This window comes from Capra hircus, chromosome 13, assembly GCF_001704415.2.
Source record: "Capra hircus breed San Clemente chromosome 13, ASM170441v1, whole genome shotgun sequence".
Taxonomy (NCBI): domain Eukaryota; kingdom Metazoa; phylum Chordata; class Mammalia; order Artiodactyla; family Bovidae; genus Capra; species Capra hircus.
This window is the reverse complement of record NC_030820.1, coordinates 29,146,650-29,167,311: the sequence shown is the minus strand read 5'-3', so window position 1 is coordinate 29,167,311 and position 20,662 is coordinate 29,146,650. Positions and strand designations below refer to the sequence as shown.

The following is a 20,662-nucleotide window of genomic DNA, read 5'->3' as shown; positions in this document are numbered from 1 at the left end:
TCTTTTTTGTACAGTTCCTCTGTGTATTCTTGCCACCTCTTCTTAATATCTTCTGCTTCTGTTAGGTCCAGACCATTTCTGTCCTTTATCAAGCCCATCTTTGCATGAAATGTTCCCTTGGTATCTCTAATTTTCTTGAAGAGATCTCTAGTCTTTCCCATTCTGTTGTTTTCCTCAATTTCTTTGCATTGATCGTTGAAGAAGGCTTTCTTATCTCTTCTTGCTATTCTTTGGAACTATGACACCCAGTAGTCTATAAAAATTACCTAACCACAATGATGTGTTTTCACATCCTGTTACACCAAAAGAAGTAACTAAATAATCTTTTTCAGGTATACAATTGCAGAATATATACTAGGCTCCCCATGTCAGAAGAAATTCAAGTGGTAGAACCCAGGGCATTGATTATAAGAAAACTCTTTTCTTTTTTTACTTAATTTTTATTGGAATGTAGTTTCTTTATGATGTTATGTTAATTTCTACTGTACAGCAAAGTGAATCAGCTCTATGCATACATATATCCCCTCTTTTTTGGATTTCCTTCCCATTTAAGTTACTACAGAGCACTGAGTATAATTCCCTGAGCAATAAACTCTTTACTAGGTTCTCATTAGTGACCTGTTTGATACATAGTAGTATGTGTGTGTCAACCCCATTCTCCCAATTCATCACTTCTTTATTCCCTGCTGGGTGTCCATACCTTTGGAGAACTCCTTTCTTGTGTTTATTCAGAAATTATTTCACTTTTTCCAAATCTCAGTTGCTTTTGCCTTCTCAGCCAACAGTGAAGAAAGAGAAAGCAGAAATTTTGTAATCCCAGTGAATTGTTAGTGAATGTTGCATTACATGATTCTGTAAATCGTCAGTGTGCAGCACCACAAAACACCTTCCCACTTGTCCTGTTCTAGAGGATTTCTGCTATGAGAGTATTAATTCATTTATAACTTCCCTTACCACTGGGACAAGTAAAACCCAGCTCTGTAAGAAAGCAAATGTGCTGTGAATCTGCATTAAGATAACACTGATAAGATTGGCAGGAATCAACTAGATATGCTTTGTAATGCCATATGCCTGATTTTCTTGATGTTGATTTTATCCCTCTTTTGGCAGTAGTTTTCTCTTCCTATAGTAGGAAGTAACCAGGTTCAGTTTTTGTAGCGCTTTTTTACTCTACAAGATTTTTGAGAGATTTATTTGGTGCAGACCTTATGTAACTCCTGGGTCTAGGGTTCTTTAGCTATTCCTTATGGTCATCTAGCCAAAAACTGCATTAACTCTGTGATACCAACCGGGCCCCTTGAACTCTTTCATCAGTAGAAATCAAGAAGAGAAATTCAGTCAAGACTTTTTTGGGAAGGCTGCAGCATGAGGGATCCAACAAAACCAAGTAACAGGCGCTTTTCCTCCCTCCCGAGGAGGGGCAAGCTGGTTCCTTAAATGGGGTACCACCTGGGGCAGGTCCTTGGGCTGGGCAGGACACGTTGCTTAGATAGTCTGCCCACCCGCTTGGTGGTACTGTGTGCAGGGACTACTTTTCAGTCATGTCGTCATGATTACCAGCACAGCGACCCTGAGCTGTACATATCCATGTTCATCACAGACTGTTGAACAATTTTGCTGCAAATCTTAGTGCCTGCAGGGTCCTTGTGTAGCAGCCTGAGCCTTGCTTAGGCTGTGTTTACCAGCAACACTGGGCAGGATCAGAAAGCATTGTGTTTGTTGCACAGTGTCTTAAAGAAATAGAGACTTTTCTCTCAATTATTGTTGGGGGGCGCCAGGAGGAGCCAGGAGGAAAGGAGTTTGTTATAGGCAGTGGTTTTGAAGAAGATAAGGAGTCATGTAAAGTAAAAAAGAATTGCCAAGAAGAGAACGTTTCTGGTTAAAACAATTTATATTTTGGATGTAGATCTAGAATTTTTTTTCTAATTAAAAACATTTTTTTGGCTGCACCTTGTAGAACGTGGGATCTTAGTTCCCCCGTCAGGGATCAAGCTTGTGCACTCTGTGTTGGATGCACGAAGTCTTAACCACTGGGCCACCAGAAGAGTCCCCAGTCTAGAGTATCTAAGCACATCCCATGATACTTTCTCCCTTTGCTGTTATTACAAAATCGCTGTTGGAGTTCCCCAGTTAATAACCAGTTCTTTGTTGCTCTGTCCTTCTTCCAGAGGTCACCCTGAAGGTCCACATCAGTGATGCCAGCACCCATCAGCCTGTCCCTGATGCGCTCATTGAGATTTTCACCAACCAGGTCTCCATTGCCTCTGGTACCTCGGGGACAGATGGCGTTGCCTTCATCAAATTCCAGTATAAGCTAGGCAGTCAGCTGATTGTCACGGCCACAAAGCATGCCTACGTGCCAAACTCGGCCCCCTGGAAGCCCATCCGGTTACCTGGTAAGGTGGTCTTTACCTTTCTCTAAAACAGGGCGTATAATCAGGCTAGGGGTGGAGTCAGACACAGAAATGATTTTGTAAGCGTTAAGTCAGACAATTAGGAAAATATATGTGCATTCTCTGCCCTAGTTTTTGGCGCCCCTTATGTGCAGGGAAGGTGGAATCTGGTGTGAAGCTGGTTGGGCTCCACGTTGCTATTCATACAATGGAACCAAAGCCTTTTCTACTAATTTCTCCACTGTTCCATTCTGTACATGATGGGTCATAACCAGCCAGTGGCATTGGGACAGTGCTCTGAAATGAGGCTTCCTCATCTCACTTTAGCATCTGAGAGCAAGGCTGCCAAAACGTTGGCATGATGGCCAGACTGTCTTTCTCTGTCCCACCTTCTTACCTGCTCAGGAAAAGCACTCCTGGTGTGCCTCCACTCTCAATACTCCATTCCACTTCTGGCGCGTCTAATCACCAAATGTGTCGTGGTGTTTCCACACATCCAGCAATGTGTCGCCGAGTCTGCAACCCCAGCTGGTACTTGCTAGCTTACCAGTTTATTATAAAGGTTATTAAAGGACCAGCCAGATGAAGATATGTGTAGGGCAAGGTCTGTGGGAAGAGGCATGGAGCCTCCATCCCTGGCCAGCTATACCTCCTCCCAGCACCTCTGGTGTTCACCAACCAAGAGGCTCACCCAACCACATCCTCTTGTGTTTTATGGAAACTTCATCATGTAGGCATAACTGATTAAAGCATTAGCCATTAGTGATTGATTCAACCTCTAGCCACTCTCTCCTCCCTGGAGGTCAGGGGGAGAGGACGGTGAGACTGAGAGATTCCAGCTTCTAAGTCACACGGTTTCCCCTGGCAACCAGTTCCCCTTCTTAGGTTATCATAAGCTTTCCAAAAAGTCATTATATTAACTGAAACTCCCCTCGAAAGCCCCATTCAATTGATACAAATAACGAAAGATTCCTTCATTTCCCTTATCACTTAGGAAATTCCATGGGTTTTAGGAGCTGTGAGCCAGAAATGACACCCAGGCCAAATATATATTACATATTATAAATCACAATATCGCATGACTTTTCACCCCTGCAAAGCAGTTGGCCTACCACCAGAGGCAAGGATGGTGCCCCACGTGAATTCAGCTGGGGACGGGGTAGGTGGGAGCAGCAGATGGTGCCCCCTCTGTCCCTTTACTTCAGACTCCATCTAGTGCCTGGACCACATTATCTGCCAGCACATTTGTTGCCAGGATGGACTTTGGAAACCAGATGACCTGGGTTCTGGCTCCAAATCTATTCTTGAGCCCCTCCAGCTTTGATGCCAGTCTCTGCAAAATGGAGCTGATACCACCTTGTAGAGCAGTTCTGAGTAAAAAGTATTTATCATAGGTGCACTCACAGGGTCTAAAACATGGTAGGTGCTCAATAAATGCATAGCGCCTAACACAGTGCCTGGCACAAGGCCAGTATTTGTGCTCACCTCTGCACCACAGGACCTGCCCCATCAGGGTTCCCATTGCCTCTGGGGTCCATGGAAGCTAAATGTGGTTATGCCTATCTCATCAGCCCCAGCACCTACCCTCATCCACAAAATTCTCTTTAGTTCAGTTTATACCTATCAAGTGCCTACTGTATGTCAGACATTGCCCTGGCCACTGAGAATACAAATCTAGAGACTCAGGACTTGCTTCTAGGAGGTTTATCCACTAGTTATAAAGTCAGCCACAGAAGCCAGTTCCTCCTGATGGGATCAATACCCTGATAGATTTATGTGCAGATGGGGATGCTGGGGAGGACAGGTCCACCAACCTATATGAGCGAATGAAGGAGTTTCCTGGGGAGGCTAAGAGGGCAGCTGAGTCTTGAGGATCAATAGATGTTAGCATCAGAAGATGCTTGTAAAAACATACAGATTCCAGGACTCACCCATTTGACTGGACAGATTGACCAAGGAATCTGGATTTTAATAAACAGTTCCTACTCCCATCTAGTCAAGGCTATGGTTTTTCCATTGGTCATGTTGGATGTGAGAGTTGGGCTGTGAAGAAAGCTGAGCACTAAAGAATTGATGCTTTAAAACTGTGGTGTTGGAGAAGACTCTTGAGAGTCCCTTGGACTGCAAGGAGATCCAACCAGTCCATTCTAAAGGAGATCAGTCCTAGGTGTTCATTGGAAGGACTGATGCTAAAGCTGAAACTCCAGTACTTTGTCCACCTCATGCGAAGAGTTGACTCATTGGAAAAGACTGATGCTGGGAGGGATTGGGGGCAGGAGGAGAAGGGGACGACAGAGGATGAGATGGCTGGATGGCATTACCCACTCAATGGACATGAGTTTGAATGAACTCCGGGAGTTGGTGATGGACAAGGAGGCCTGGCGTGCTGCGATTCATGGGGTCGCAAAGAATCGGACATGACTGAGTGACTGAACTGAACTGAACTCCCCACAATAACCCCCATCCCCCAGGTATTTATGGATAAAAATGTTCACTGTAATTTGGGACCACTGCTTTGAGAGCTATGGAAAGTGGGTTGGAAATAGGTACAATTGAGGAAATCCTTTAGGAACATTTTAGAGAAAAGGAGATAAACCTGAGGAATATTTAGCAGGCAGAATTCAGAAAGCCTTGGAGAATGGGTGGGAGAGATACAAGGGAAAGAAAGTTGAATGAATGTGAGTTGAATCTCAAATTTCTGGCTGGTGATGGAGTGGATAGAATAACAGAGGAGCGATGGGCCACCTTGTGGTTCCCTAAGGTTGACTGGATTAACGCTGTTGACTGAAAGAAACCCCTTCCTCCTTCCCTGTGTGTGTCCCTGTCCCCAAGCTTGGGGCTGCTACAAAAGTGGGTGGAGGGGGGGGTGGAGATGCAGGAGATGGGACGGAAAAGAATGAGAGCCGGGGTCATAGTCAGTGATGAACATAGCGTAGATTGGATTTAAGCTGCCTGTGGGACACTGAGCATGTTCAGCCTTCAGTTTCCACTTTCTGGCTATTATGACTGATGTTGCTATGAACGTTCATGTACAAGTGTTTGCATGAACACATATTCTCAGTTCTCTTGGGCATGTACCTGTTCCTGGGTCACATGGTGACTGTTTAACATTTGGAGGAACCCTGGATTGTTTCCCCAGCACCAAGGTCCATCCTTATCTTTATCAGGGCACTTTGTCACATTCTGCTTGTCGTGTAGCTATTGGTTGTGTGTCTTAGCCGCCTTCTAATGTAGATCCCTTAAGGGTACAGACTGCCCCCAGCAGTGATCTATTCCGCACATCTAGCTCTGGGCCTTATATATGATGGCAGCTAAATAAATGGACTGTGTACAAAGCGGGGTCATGTCCATGGCCAGCCCCTCATTGGGCCCCTCTGGCACTGTCCAGAGCCAATTGTGCTGAGTATTGGGTTGGCCAAAAATTCATTTGTGTTTTTCCGTAACATCCTACCAAAAACCTGAATGAACCCAATAATTGCTCTATTTAGCATTTGATATTTCTGGCTCCTAATATTTTCCTTGAAAGTTACTTTACCTCTCTAGGCCTTACTTTCTTCCTCTTTAAATGTAGAGACTACTCTCTCACTGGGAACATGTACATTACTATATGTAAAATAGATAGCCAGTGGAAATTTGCTATATGACTCAAGGAGCTCACACTGGTATTCTGTGACAACCTAGAGAGGTGGGATGGGATGGGAGGTGGGAGGGAAGTTCAAGAGGAAGGTGACATATGTATACCTATGGCCAGTTCAGTCTTCCTCAGCAGATAAAGAATCTGCCTGCAATACAGGAAACGCGAGTTCAATCCCTGGGTCAGGAAGATTCCCCTGGAGAAGGAAATGGCAGCCCGCTACAGTCCACAGGGTCCCAAAGAGTCAGACTCGACTAAGTGGCTTGAATCTGAAGCAAATATGACATATGTTCAATGTGGATGATAGAATCAGATACCTATGGCTGATTCATGTTAATGTATGGCAGAAACCAATACAATATTGTGAAGCAATTATCCTCCAGTTAAAAAATTAAAAAACAACAACAACAACAAAAAAAAAAAAAACCAGGAACTTAGGCCCAGATGGAGTCTAAGAGGCCTTTGAACTTAAGTCTGTGAAGCATAGAGGTGAAGATCAGACTCCAGAGTTCAAATTCTGGCTCCAGTATTTACCAGATCCGGGATCTTGGACAAGTTAATTCCTTATCTATAAACCTGTCTCCTTACCTGTCAATGGGGCATGTTAATAATACCTCTTTCAGAGAGCTGTTTTCAAAGTTAAATAAATTACCCAAATTAAACCACCTAGAATAAAATCTGACATGTCAGTGAGCGTTCAGTAATGTTAGTGATTATTGTTATTCCAGACTACATTGATTTGGTTTTTTTTCATGTTCTACCCAGAAGCGTGTAGGTTTTTTCCCCCTGGCCACACGTTGCAGCATGCAGGATCTTAATTCGTCAACCACGGGTAGAATCCAGACCCTGGCAGTGAAAGCACTGAGTTCTAACTACTGTTCAGCCAGGGAATTCCCAAGAAACATGTAGGCTTTGTGAATTTCTGGGTTGGAAGTCGAGGTCTTTAAACAAGAATTTTAAAGTAGCGCAAGTTCTCTCATCCTGTGTTCAGTTGCTTCAGTCGTGTCCGACTCTGCGAGCCCACGGACTATAGCTTGCCAGGCTCCTCTGTCCATGGAATTTTCCAGGCAAGAATACTGGAGTGGGTTGCCAGTTCTTCTAAAGAATATAAAATATGTAGTTAACTGTTGTAGGCTAAGCAGTTGTTATATGAGAGGCTGCAGGACTCATGGAGTCCTGAAAGACTTTTGCTAACAGTACTTAAAGGACAAACTGTTTCCTTTCTCTCTGTCTATGATAATTCTGACATCTAGTAAGTGGGTTTTCTTCTCAAACCAACCAGTTCTCCTCGTCTCTGGATACCAACTGGGTGTCTTACAATTCAGTTCCATTCTGACAGTTGTTCAATCCCTCAGTTGTGTCCAGCTCTTTGCGACCCCCTAGACTGTAGCACACCAGGCTTCCCTGTCTTTCATCATCTCCCGGAGCTTACTTAAACTCATGTCCATTGAGTGGTGATGCTGTCCAGCCATCTTGCCCTCTGTCATACCCTTGTCCTCTTGCCTTCAATCTTTCCCAACATCAGGGTCTGACAGTAGCTGTCCAAAATTAACCCAAATGCTACCGATTAAGGGTTCAGTCCCATGACACTGTCCTCTCATTCAGACACAAGCCCTAAGTGGTCACCTGTACTTCTGACCAATCAGCTATAAATCAGAGGTTCCCATGAGCAACCCACCCCTGGTTTCTTTCACTGTAATGACTCCCAGAATTCAGGAAAACAGTGACTTACATTTGCTGGTTTATAACAAGTATCACAATGGATGCAGATGAACAGCCACATGAAGAGGGGCAGCAGGGTGAGATCCAGAAGGGACCTGGTCATGGGAGCTTCTATCCCCGTGGAGCTGAGGTGCACCACCCTCTTAGCACATAAATGTACCCACCAGCTTGAAGTTCCCCTTGAAGTACCTTTGGGACTCCCATTGTAGCTTCCTCAATCATGGCAGGCGTGATCAACCATGAACTGAACTCTCCACCCCATCTGTTCTCTCTGGATGATGGGAAATGAGCCTGAAAGTTCCAAGATTCTTATCATGGTTTGATCTTTTTGGCGACCAGCCCGCATACAGGAGGCCACCCAGAGTCTCCTCATCAGATCAGAAAGATACTCTGGTGACTCAGGAATTTGAGCCAGGAACCAGAGGCAGAGAACAGATATATATATTTATTATTATGTCACATTACTAAAAGATCAATGTTGTTGATTGATTTGAACCCAGAGAATCCAAAGAATGCAGAGTACTTAAAAAATTGGCATGGGCACTTTGATTTAGAAGTCAGAATTTCCTCATATCCATCTTTGTTTCCGCAGTATTTTCTTCGCTAAGCCTGGGCCTGCTTCCAGAACGATCCGCTACCCTGATGGTGTATGAAGACGTTGTCCAGATAGTCTCAGGATTCCAAGGTATGTCTGATACTTAAAAAGAGGAGCAATGGTAACTTTGGGGCCAGCTGTTGAAGTGCGAGGAATGGGTAGTCAGGTAGTGATGGCCACGAGCATGTCCACAGCTGGACATAATGGCTGTAGTCCCTACAAGTGCACAGACATATTGGCATTTCAGTGAAACTGTTGGCTGTGGCCTTGTTTGTTATCAGCCCCGCCTTGAAGTGCAGAGGGGTAAGAAGAGGCTCCGCCCTCTTTCACACCATGTCTCTCTCTCTCCAAAGGTGAGAAAATTCATCCCAGGGTCAGAATCCAGAGCCTGCCTGGGCTTCACTGATCAGTGGATAGGGTCACTCTGAAAAGGTTCATAAGCATTTGAGTATATAGAGTTTCAGGGGATTTAGTTTGTTTGTTTTTAATTTTTTTGGCTAGGCCTTGTGGCTTGTGAGATCTTAGTTGCCTGACCAGGGGTTGAACCCACACCTCCGGCAGTGGAAATGCAAGTCCTAACCACTAGACCCCCAGGAAACTCCCTAGAGTTTCAGTTTTGCAAAATAGGACAGTTCTAGAGATCCGTTGCACAACAGTGTAAATATACTTCACATTGCTGCACTGGACACATAAAACTGGCTAAGATGGGGACTTGCCTGGCAGTCCAGTGGGGTTAAGACTCTATGCTCCCAATGCAGGGGACACAGATTTGATCCCTGTTTGGGAAACTAAGATCCCACATAGCACGGCTCCTCCCAAACCCCCCCCCCCAAAAAAAAAAAAAAAACTGGTTAAGACTGTAATTTAATGTTAGGTGTTTTTTACAATAAAAAAAATTTTCTCCTCCCACCCAAAAAAGAAAAAAAATTCCCAGGCATTCAAGTATGGCCTTTTTCTATCTCTTATCCCCTTGTGTTTTTAGCCCATCTCATGTGCAGTGGTGTAAATGTGACCTCACCCCTCTAACCTCTCTCCCAGAAAATCTGGTACAGAAGGTTTGTGGAATTTGCCCTTTGTTTGGGGCTGGCATTGGAACTGGGAATCAGACTTATGTCAAACCTTTTTTGTGCTGAGATGATTGGTTTCTTCCATCTTAGCCACGGGCCTGAGAATGATATTTCCTGTCTTTTAATGTTTCATCAGCTTCTTTTATTTTTGTTTACTTTTTGTTGTTGTTCAGTCCCTAAATCATGTCCAGCTCTTTGTGACCCCATGGACTGCATCACGCCAGGCTTCCCTGTCCTGTACTATCTCCTTGAGCTTGCTCAAACTCATGTCCATTGATTCAGTGATGCCATCCAACCATCTCATCCTCTGTCACCCTCTTCTCCTCTTGCCCTCAGTCCTTCCCAGCATCAGGGTCTTTTCTAGTGAATAGGTTCCTCACATCAGGTGGCCCAAATATTGGAGCTTCAGCTATAGTATCAGTCCTTCTAATGAATATTCAGAGTTGATTTCCTTTAGAATAGACTGGTTTGATCTCCTTGCAGTCCAAGGGACTCCTAAGAGTCTTCTCCAACACCACAGTTCAAAAGCATCAATTCTTTGGAGCTCATCTTTCTTTATGTTTCAACTCTCATATCCATACATAACTACTGGAAAAACCATTGTTTGTGCTAAGTTGCATCAGTCATGTCCGAATCTGCAACCCCATGGACTGTAGCCCACCAGGCTCTTGTGTCCATGGGATTCCCCAGGGAAGAATACTGGAGTGGGTTGCCATGCCCTCCTCCAGGGGATCTTCTCAACCCAGGGACTGAACCCAGGTCTCTTATGTCTCCTGTATTGGCAAGTGGGTTCTTTACCACTAGTGCCACCTGGGAAGCCCCCTGTTTTTGTTTGTTTTGTTTATTCCTTTATTTTAATACTATTTACACCAATCATTCTCTGCCTAACCACATCCATGTGCCATCTGCAAGTGAGGTGACTTTATTCCTCTTTTTGTTGCGTAGCTGTGGGAATGTACAAGGAAGTTAACATGCTGCTCTTAGAAGTGTGTAAAGAGAAATAAGGAGAAATGTCTGGGAGCATATGTGAACTGAGTTTGGAAGAGATAACAGGAATAGATATATAGATTTTAATGTCATCTGCACAGTGAGAGCCCTAAGTCATCTCCTGCTTTTCTCCTAAGAGACAGCAGAACTAGGCCTGAGTCTTCAGCATCCTTTCACATCGGGACCACAGTGGGGGCTGTTGGGCTTGGGACCTCCAGTTTCTCTTTAATTACCTTTGCCATTGTTGTTTCACAACTGAAATATAATGGTTCCCCACCTCCAGTCTTATTGGGCTATAATAGACATATATCTTCAATGATTTGATATGTGTATATATTACACAGTGATCACCAGTATAAGTCTAGTTAGCATCCATTATCACACAGTTTTTTCTTGTGTGATAATCACACATATTTTCAAATGTGCAATCAGTTCAGTTCAGTTCAGCCACTCAGGCACGTCTGACTCTTTGCGACCCCATGAACCACAGCATGCCAGGCCTCCCTGTCCATCACCAACTCCCGGAGTTTACTCAAACTCATGTCCATTGTGTCCGTGATGCCATCCAGCCATCTCCTCCTCTATCGTTTCCTTCTCCTCCTGCTTTCAATCTTTCCCAGCATCAGGGTCTTTTCAAATGAGTCAGTTCTTTGCATCAGGTGGCCAAAGTATTGGAGTTTCAGCTTTAGCATCAGTCCTTCCAATGAATATTCAGGACTGATTTCCTCTAGGATGGACTGGTTGGATCCCCTTGCAGTCCAAGGGACTCTCAAGAGTCTTCTGTAATACCACAGTTCAAAGGCATCAATTCTTTGGCGCTCAGCTGTCTTTGCAGTCCAACTCTCACATCCATACATGACTACTAGAAAAACCATAGCCTTGAAGCTGAAACTCTAGTACTTTGGCCACCTGATGTGAAGAGCTAACTCATTTGAAAAGACCCTGATGATGGGAAAGATTGAGGGCAGGAGGAGAAGAGGACGACAGAGGATGAGATGGTTGGATGGCATCACCGACTCAATGGACGTGAGTTTGGGTAAACTCTAGGAGTTGGTGATGGACAGGGAGACCTGGTGTGCTGCAGTTCATGGGGTCACAAGGAGTTGGACTTGACTGAGCAACTGAACTGAACTGAACTGAGTAGATGGACCTTTGTTGGCAAAGTAATGTCTCTGCTTTTGAATATGCTATCTAGATTGGTCATAACTGTCCTTCCAAGGAGTAAGCGTCTTTTCATTTCATGGCTGCAGTCACCGTCTGCAGTGATTTTGGAGCCCAAAAAAATAAAGTCAGCCACCATTTCCACTGTTTCCCCATCTATTTGCTTTGAAGTGATGCAACCAGATGCCGTGATCTTAGTTTTTTTAATGTTGAGCTTTAAACCAACTTTTTCACTCTCCTCTTTCACTTTCATCAAGAGTCTCTTTAGTTTTTCTTTACTTTCTACCATAAGGGTGGTGTCATCTGCATATCTGAGGTTATTGATATTTCTCCCAGCAATCTTGATTCCAGCTTGTGCTTCATCCAGCCCAGCATTTCTCATGATGTATTCTGCATATAAGTTAAATAAGCAGGGTGACAGTATACGGTGATGTACTCCTTTTCCTATTTGGAGCCAGTCTGTTGTTCCATGTCCAGTTCTAACTGTTGCTTCCTGACCTGCATACAGATTTCTCAAGAGTCAGGTCAGGTGGTCTGGTATTCCCATCTCTTTCAGAATTTTCCACAGTTCATTGTGATCCATACAGTCAAAGGCTTTGGCATAGTCAATAAAGCAGAAATAGATGTTTTTCTGGAACTCTCTTGCTTTTTCAATGATCCAGCAGATGTTGGCAGTTTGATTTTCGGGTCCTCTGCCCTTTCTAAAACCAGCTTGAACATCTGGAAGTTCACGGTTCATGTATTGCTGAAGCCTGACTTGGAGAATTTTGAGCATTACTTTACTAGCGTGTGAGATGAGTGCAATTGTGCAGTAGTTTGAGCATTCTCTGGCATTGCCTTTCTTTGGGATTGGAATGAAAACTGACCTTTTTCAGTCCTGTGGCCACGGCTGAGTTTTCCAAATTTGCTGGCATACTGAGTGCAGCACTTTCACAGCATCATCTTTTAGTATTTGAAGTAGCTCAACTGGAATTCCATCACCTCCACTAGCTTTGTGCATAGTGATGCTTCCCAAGACTGACTTGACCTGTTATTTACCTGGGGCCATACTATGGTGGAGGTAATGAAAATAATGGTGACCTCCTTCAAAAGGTCCCGTGCATGCTTTGCTACACTCGGTGCCCCCAGCCCTGCAGCAGGCCACCACCAACCCATGCCTCCACCAGAGTCTCCTGGACACTCACGGGCAAGTCTGGGCCAGTCTCTTGTGGGGTCACTGCTCCTTTCTCCTGGGTCCTGGTGCACACAAGGTTCTGTTCGTGCCCACCAAGAGTCTGTTTCCCCATCTTTTGTACGTTCTGGCGGCTCTACGGTGGGGTTAGTGGTGGCCTCCTCCTCCAAGCTTATGCCATACCCAAGTCTGCTGCAGGCACCAGGCCATACAGTACGTCCCCAGAAAGTATTCATCTTATAACTGGAAGTTTGTGCCTTTGACCACCTTTATCTGTTCTCCTCACCCCCTGCCTCCTGCCTTTGGCAACCGTTCTAATTCCACTTATAGGTGAAATCATACAATATTGTCTTTCTCTGACTGATTTATTGTCTTTCTCTGACTGATTTATTTCAGTCATAATGTCTAACATAATGTCCTCAAGGTCTATCCATGTTGACCTAACTGGCAGAATTTCCTTCCTTTTCTGGATGAATAATATTCCACTGCATACATATGTGTGTGTATACATATACATATATACACATACATACATTTCCTGTATCCCTTCATCCATCAGTGGACACTTACATTGTTTCCGTGTCTTGGCTTTTGTGAATAATACCGCCATCTTTGCCTGAATAAATAACTTCTGACCCTGGGTGACTCAGCCACTCGTGGCCACAGCAGAACATGTGGCTGGAGGAGTTACTTGTTTTCCGACTCTCCAAGATGGCTACTTCATACCCTCTAACCCCTGCACCACTGTTTTCTCCCATTCTGTGTTGTTGTTTGGTTGCCAGTTGTGTTCTTACTCTTTGTGAACCCATGGGCTGCAGCATGCCAGGCTTCCCTGTCCTTCCCCATTTCCCAGAGTTTGCTCAAACTCATATATCCATTGAGTCACTGATACCATCCAACTAGCTCATCCTTTGTCATCCCCCTCTCCTCCTGCCTTCAGTCTTTCCCAGCATCACAGTCTTTTCCAATGAGTCGGCTCTTTGCATCAGGTGGCCAAAGTATTAGAGCTTCAGCTTCAGCATCAGTCCTTCCAATGAATATTCAGGGTTGATTTCCTTTAGGATTGATTGGATTGATCTCCTAGAGTAGACTAGAGATCTCCCACTCTCTAACGGGCAAGTATTCAAGCCCATGTGTCTATGCTTAGTTGCTCAGTTGTATACAACTCTTTGCAACCCCGCCAGGCACCTCTGTCCATGGGATTTTTCCAGGCAAGAACACTGAAGTGGGTTGCCATTTCTTTCTCCAGTGGATCTCCCCAACCCAAGCTCTTCTCTCTCTTCCTTTTCCTGGAATTGAACTAAGAACCCAGAAGAGGTGAGGATCTTAGCTAATGGTAGAATCATGAGACGCAGCAGGTCTGTGATCACACCAGGCCACCTTCAAGCCCAGATTCAAAGGGAACAGAAAGTATGAATCCAAAAAGGGAGCTGGCTGTAGCAGAAAGAAGCAGACTGGGGATTCATGGAGTCTTGTTAATAGCACAGCATTCAAGTGAAATCCACCAACTCCTGCCACATGGTCCCAGAGCTTTCCTAAGCCCAGAACTAGGCGTCCATGTGCCTTCCACACCTTCTGGCTCCAACCTTGGATTCCACCCATCCCTGCCTCCCTTATGCCCCCTTCTCTCCTTATCAGTAACCAGGAAGGTGAATTAAAACAGCCCTCCAGCTGAAGGTTCTGTACCTTATCACAAAACCACCCTTCGTGCCATATCCGGCAGTAAAGTCTTGGCTCCCAGACAAAACTGAAAAACCTGAAGAGTGAGGAAGGGGTCATATTCACCTTAACACTCCCAGGGCCTGGCCCCACGCCCACTTTAGTATCAGTATACAATGAGCAATTCATTGAAAGGTTGAGTAAATAAATATTTTAAAAAACATCCAGATCCCACTGCTTTTTGTACTTCCTGTATGGATCACTCATGCTATAGTTAATTATTTGCTTTATCATGGCTGCTAAGAGGAGGACAGTTCATCAGTACCCACATGCACACAGACACACAGTCAGAGTGTTAGAATTGCTCTCTCTCTCTCTCTCTCTAAGGAGCAAGAAGTATGGTCATATTATAAGCCTAGGGATGTGAGACATCCAGATAGGTTTTGTTTGATTAATTTATTCAGTCTGCTGTATCACTTCCCTCTTCTATGTAACCAGAAATTGAGAACCATTTATTTCTCCCTTTCCCTTTCTCATTTGCATTCCAGCTTTTAAAAATTGTCTACACTTTGTTAATTTTTAAATTCACCTTACTTTTTGAGTTGTACTAGCTGTACTTTTCCTTGTCTCAGTAGAGTACAGACATACCAGGATAATAGTAGGTGATCTTGTTTCTTGTTTTCTTACCAGTTGGAAGGAGAACCATATGTAGATAATTTTTGGTCTTTGCAGTTCTGTTCTGAAAAACCAATATAAAACTGAATTGCTAAACGATATATTCAAATTTTTATTCTCAAACTAGTCAAGTGTAGGTGCATTTCTTTATTTTTTAAATGGAGTCAGAGAAGGAAAAAAATAAACTCTTGCCAGTCAGAAATGTAAGTGCTGTCAGCCATGTGAATTTTTGTGTTGCCTGGATGTTATCACGTGTCAGACTCCCCCAAAGGAAGGGAGAGACGGTGAGATGACAGTTTGGTGACAGAGCCTCACGCGTGTTGTGTGCATAGTTTTGGGTGACGCCCCGTTGTTTGGTTCTATGTGACACTAGAGCAAAAGATTTGCTGGCTGAGAGATGGAGATGGGAGAAGCAAAGGTGTTCTCATTAGCAAGATTTAATGCTTCAGGTGAAGTTTTGTTTTGAAATGTTTACAACCAAATAAAATAGAATAAGCTCATGGTTAATGAGCATTTTCCTTGAACAATAAAGTCTGCTCACTTGTTTTCCTATCTGTAGGTAGGTATCTAAATTCAGACCACATACACCCTAAAACCATTCTCATCAGACCAGGTGGAATTATGGAGACTGCTTTCTCTGTCTCCCTGTCTCTCTTGCTCTCTCTCTCTCACACACACACACACACGCGCGCGCGCACACACAGGCACACATGCGCACATGGTTCAAAGTAAGCACATGCTCCCAATGGAAATGACTTAGCACTCAGTTTCATTTGGAAAGTCAAGAAAGGGGTTGTCTTATCATTGTTGCCTTTTCATACTGTTCATAGGGTTCTCAAGGCAAGAATACAGAAGTGGTTTGCTATTCCCTTCTCCAGTCATTGTTGACAGTGTTTTATATAGAAAGCCTGCAGCAGTTTCAAGTTAACAGTGTGGTGAAGCGGGAGGGCCAACATAGGCACCGATTAACACAGGGCTCTTTACCACCATAGGCTGGATCCATGAATATGCTCCTTGTCACAGAATGCTTGCAAATTGCATTTTTTTCCTGCTTTTTTAAAAATTGAAGTATAGTTGATTTACAATGTTAAGTTAGTTTCAGGTGTACAACATAGCGATTCAGTATTTTTATACATGATAGTCCGCTTGAAGTTATTATGCAATATTATCTATATTCTCTATGCTGTATCTTATATCCTTACACCTATTTGTTTTATACCTAGTAATTTATACCTCTTAATCTCCTGCCCTTATTTTGCCCCTCCCCCCTTCCCTGTCTCTGCTGGAAACCACTAGTTTGTTCTGTGTGTCTTGAGTCTGTTTCTGTTTTGTTATAGTCATTCATTTGTTTTATTTTTTAGATTCCACATAAAAGCTGTATCATATATTTGTCTTTCTGTGTCTGACTTAACTTCACTCAATATGATAATCTCCAGGTCCATCCACGTTGCTGCAGATGGCCTCATTTTGTTCTTTTTTATGGCTGAGTAATATCCCATCGTATATATGTACCGCATCTTCTTTATTCTATTGTAGATTATTAAGGAGATTCTCAGGTGACTTAGTGGTAAAAGAATCTGACTGCCAATTCAGGAGAACGCAGCAGTCTCTGGTTCAGTCCCTGAGTCAGGAGGATCCACTGGAGAAAGGAATCGCTTCTCTAGTGCTTCAGTATTCTTGCTGGGAAAATCCTCTGGACAGAGCAGCCTGGCGGGCTACAGTCCTTGGGGTCACAAACAGTCAGACATGACTGAGTGACTGAGCATAGCGCACGCAGCTTACTACGTGAAATAATGTGTATACAAGAACTTTGTAAATCCTAAAGCCCTGAACTTCACCTCTCATAGGATAAGTGGAGCTGTAGTTTGAGTCTACATTGGTCTTTGATTTGTTGTCGTCTTCATTAATTTTGGAAGTGGTGGATCCATTGAAAGTTTCCGGGTAGGGAAAGGTCATGGTGAGAGCAGAATTTGAGAATCATCAGTAGATGCGGCAAGAAATGGATGAGGCTGGAGCACAGGGAAGTTAGGAGACTTTTGTGATAGTTGAAGCCAGGGGTGGTATAAGATCATGTAGGGTGGAGGCAGAATGGAAGGAGAAGACAATGCTAGAAACATTGATAAAGGAAGATGGGGCAGTTCCTTGAATGAATGTGCAGAAGAGTAAAAAGGGAAAACAATTTTGACAACCCGGAATCAAACCTGGGTGTTGGGGGGAGTAGGTCTTTGTCAAGTGGGAGAGAAGGTAGTGATGCTTTTAGTGCCTGGTGGGCATCCAGCTCAAGGTGCTAAAAAGGCATGGAGCTTAGCAGAGTCCCCGGCAGGACAGGAAGGTAACTGTGAGGCTGCAGCAAGGGCGACAAGTCAGGAGAGTCAGGAACAGCAGAGGCAACTGTGCTGAGCCTTCAGGATCTCTCCTCAGAAGTAGGCGGAAAAGAAAGCACTCGTAGAGCAAAAGGCCTGCGACTCTGCAGAGAGCAGAGGGCAGGACCGCCACCGCCGGCAGGGAGGGCTGCTGGGCGGGGGTGGGGAACAATGCGCCCCATTGTGAAGGGCCGGAGGGGTGAAGGTGACCAAGGGTCACAGGGTTTGCAGATTATGCAGTCGTCAGTTGACATTTCCAAGGGCAGCGTGCATTGAGGGGGAAAGCCAGGGCATTGGGTGGAAGGAGAGGAGACTGATGGGGAGAATAGAGTGAAAGTCGTGTCTTACTGTTATTTTTCTCAATGAGAAAGTAAGGAATATATGTGTTAACTGGAGAAGAAAAGCCCCTAGAGAGAGATTTTTGATGAAGTCCAGAAAAACTGGTCAAATAACAAGTCTTGCAATAAAACAAGCAAAAGTCAGAATACTTGGATTGACCTTGGGGGTGGGCAGGGACAGAAAGGCAGCAGAGGAGATGGAAGAAAAGTTTGAAGTGCAGACAGAAGTGGTGCCCTGGTGTCTTCAGTACAGTTGGGTCTGACCATTTGGGGGATGGCGGTGGAGCCCCAAGTTTGAGAAGAAGAGCGGATGTTTGAAGCAGCTGCTGTGGCGAGTGTGGGGGCGGGACATCCACAGAAGAGAGACAGCCCTGTCCCCTTCCACCATCCATCCACACCCAGTCCAGTCCTTCCTGAAAAGTGTGGGAACGTAGCAGCTTTCATACATAAATTTAGGCTTAAGAACATACCATTCCCTGCCCAGCCTACACACACCCACTTTAGATTGTATTTGCCATGTGGCTTAGACTATTTCAACCCTTATACTCCTTAGATGTTTCTTTGGTCGTTTCACCAGGCAGAGGTCTTGCCTTTTCTCCTGGGAGGACAATGTTTGATCCCCAACAGGTATCCGTGCGTGCTGGTCACAGCGTATGTCAAAGCAGCTGGACCAGCCACATCTCCTTCTAGGAAACCTGCCTCCGCATCGCCCTTCTGTGCTCCCCGCCCAATACTACTCCTGCCACAGAAAACAGACACGCATGTCTGGCCTAGGAGCAGGTTCTCCTGCACAGAAAAGGGAAGGAAGGCAGCAGGGAGAAGAGGAGGGGAGAGATGCAGCTCCCAGTGAAAGGCACAATGAGCCGGGGAGTAAGAGAGACAGACAGAGCTAGAGACAGACACACAGAGACACAGAGGCAGAGAGAAACAGACACGCAGAGAGACAGAGACAGGAGGGTACAGAATTGGCATGGCCGAATGATGCTAAAGTTGAAGCTCCAGTACTTTGGCCACCTCATGCCAAGAGTTGACTCATTGGAAAAGACTCTGATGCTGGGAGGGACTGGGGGCAGGAGGATAAGGGGGCGACCGAGGATGAGATGGCTGGATGGCATCACGGACTCGATGGACGTGAGTCTGAGTGAACTCCGGGAGTTGGTGATGGACAAGGAGGCCTGGCGTGCTGCAATTCATGGGGTCGCAAAGAGTCGGACACAACTGAGCGACTGAACTGAACTGATGATGTAACTTATATGTGGAATCTAACAAATAATACAAATGAATCTGTTTACAAAACAGAAATAGACTCACAGACATCGAAAACAAACTTATGGTTACCAAAGGGGAAAGAGGTGGGCGGGGGTAAACTCGGAGCTTGGGATTAACAGATGCACATTACTATATATAAAACAGATAAGCGGCAAGGATTTACTATATAACAGGGAATACTATTCAGTATCTTGTAAGAACCTATAATGGAAAATAACCTGAAAAAATTATATATGTATAACTGAATCACCTTGCTGTTCACTTGAAGCTATCATAATATTGTAAATCAATTGTACTTTAATTTTAAAAATAAGGAACTGGGGCTTCTCTGGCAGTCCAGTAAGATTAAGACTCCACGCTTCCACTGCAGGGGATGTGGGTTTGATTCCTGGTCAGGCAAGTTCCACATGCTAAGAGATGCAGCCAAAAAAAAAGAAAAGAAAAAAATTAGAAACCAATGACAAAAATAGTCACCTATTTAAAACCCTCCTCAATCTGAAAAGGATACCTTTTTAATAGAATTTAAGGAGAACTTTTAAAAACTAAAGCGTCAGTTTATTAAAATTTTAAAAAAAAAAAAAAAAAAGAATGGAGGTGAAATGCCCAATGGCTTGAGAACTGGCAACAGCCCTGGTTGTGGTATCGGGGTCCTAGGCTGGTCCCTGTAAGGCCTGGCTGGACTGCTCTCCTGGGTTCCACAGGATTCCCTTTCCTCTTTCAGCAGCCTCCCCTTTTCCTTGGTCTAGGCTGAGTGGGTTTCTGTTTCTTTCAGCCAAAGGAGCCTTCACAGTGACCTCAACCTGCCCATCTCAGGGGGTCTGAAGGGGCACACAGTGCCCGACCTATGTTCTGAGGTAACCTGCCTGGCTTCTGCTTTCTGCCTCGACCCTCATGAGGAAACGGCCCCTCTTTGCACCTTTACACTGCAGACACACCCTTCCTTCCTTCCTAGTAGTGAGTTTCCCATTTCTCAGTGTATAAAGCCCAGACATCAGCAATATTGTTTAGAATGAAGAACAGTGGAGAATGGGAACCAAATCATGGAAAGTTCACTATGATTGAAAGAAAATAATAGTGACCTAAATGGAAGGGAAATCCAAGAAAGGGGATTATATGTACACTTATAGCTGATTCTCTTTGCTGCACAGCAGAAACTAACACAACATTGTAAAGCAACTGTGTGCATTTGTCCTCAGTCGCTCAGTCACGTCCAGCTCTTTGCAACCCCATGGACTGTAGCCTGCCAGGCTCCTCTGTCCATGAAATTTTTCAGGCGACACTACTAGAGTGGGTTGCCATTCCCTCCTCCAGGGAATCTTTCTGACCCAGGAATCGAACCCACATCTTCTGTGGCTCCTGTATTGGCAGGCAGATTCTTTCCCGTTGAACCACCAAAGCAACAATACTCCAGTAAAAATTAATTTTAAAACATTAAAAGAATAAAAGCAGCTCAAGCAATTGAGACCACTCCAAAAATCATGTATCTATCTAACAAAAAAAAAAAAATAGGAATAAGAAGATAAGATGTTGTCATATAGTTGAGGGTGAGGAGATGGATGAGAAAGGATTTGCTTTGACCTTCAGTCTCTGAGGACAGCTTAGAGAAGAAGGAAAGAGGCAGACAGAAG

General features: G+C 44.4%; 1 protein-coding gene across 1 annotated transcript in view; it reads left to right on the top strand.

Annotated features, from left to right (window-relative positions):
- FAM171A1 (family with sequence similarity 171 member A1) overlaps positions 1 to 20,662 on the top strand; it is a 130,414-nt gene that overhangs the window by 73,681 nt on the left and 36,071 nt on the right. The window contains exons 2-3 of the mRNA XM_018057146.1: positions 2,169 to 2,396; positions 8,342 to 8,434. Coding sequence (XP_017912635.1) covers positions 2,169 to 2,396; positions 8,342 to 8,434 — 321 coding nt within the window. The remainder of the gene's footprint in view (positions 1 to 2,168; positions 2,397 to 8,341; positions 8,435 to 20,662) is intronic.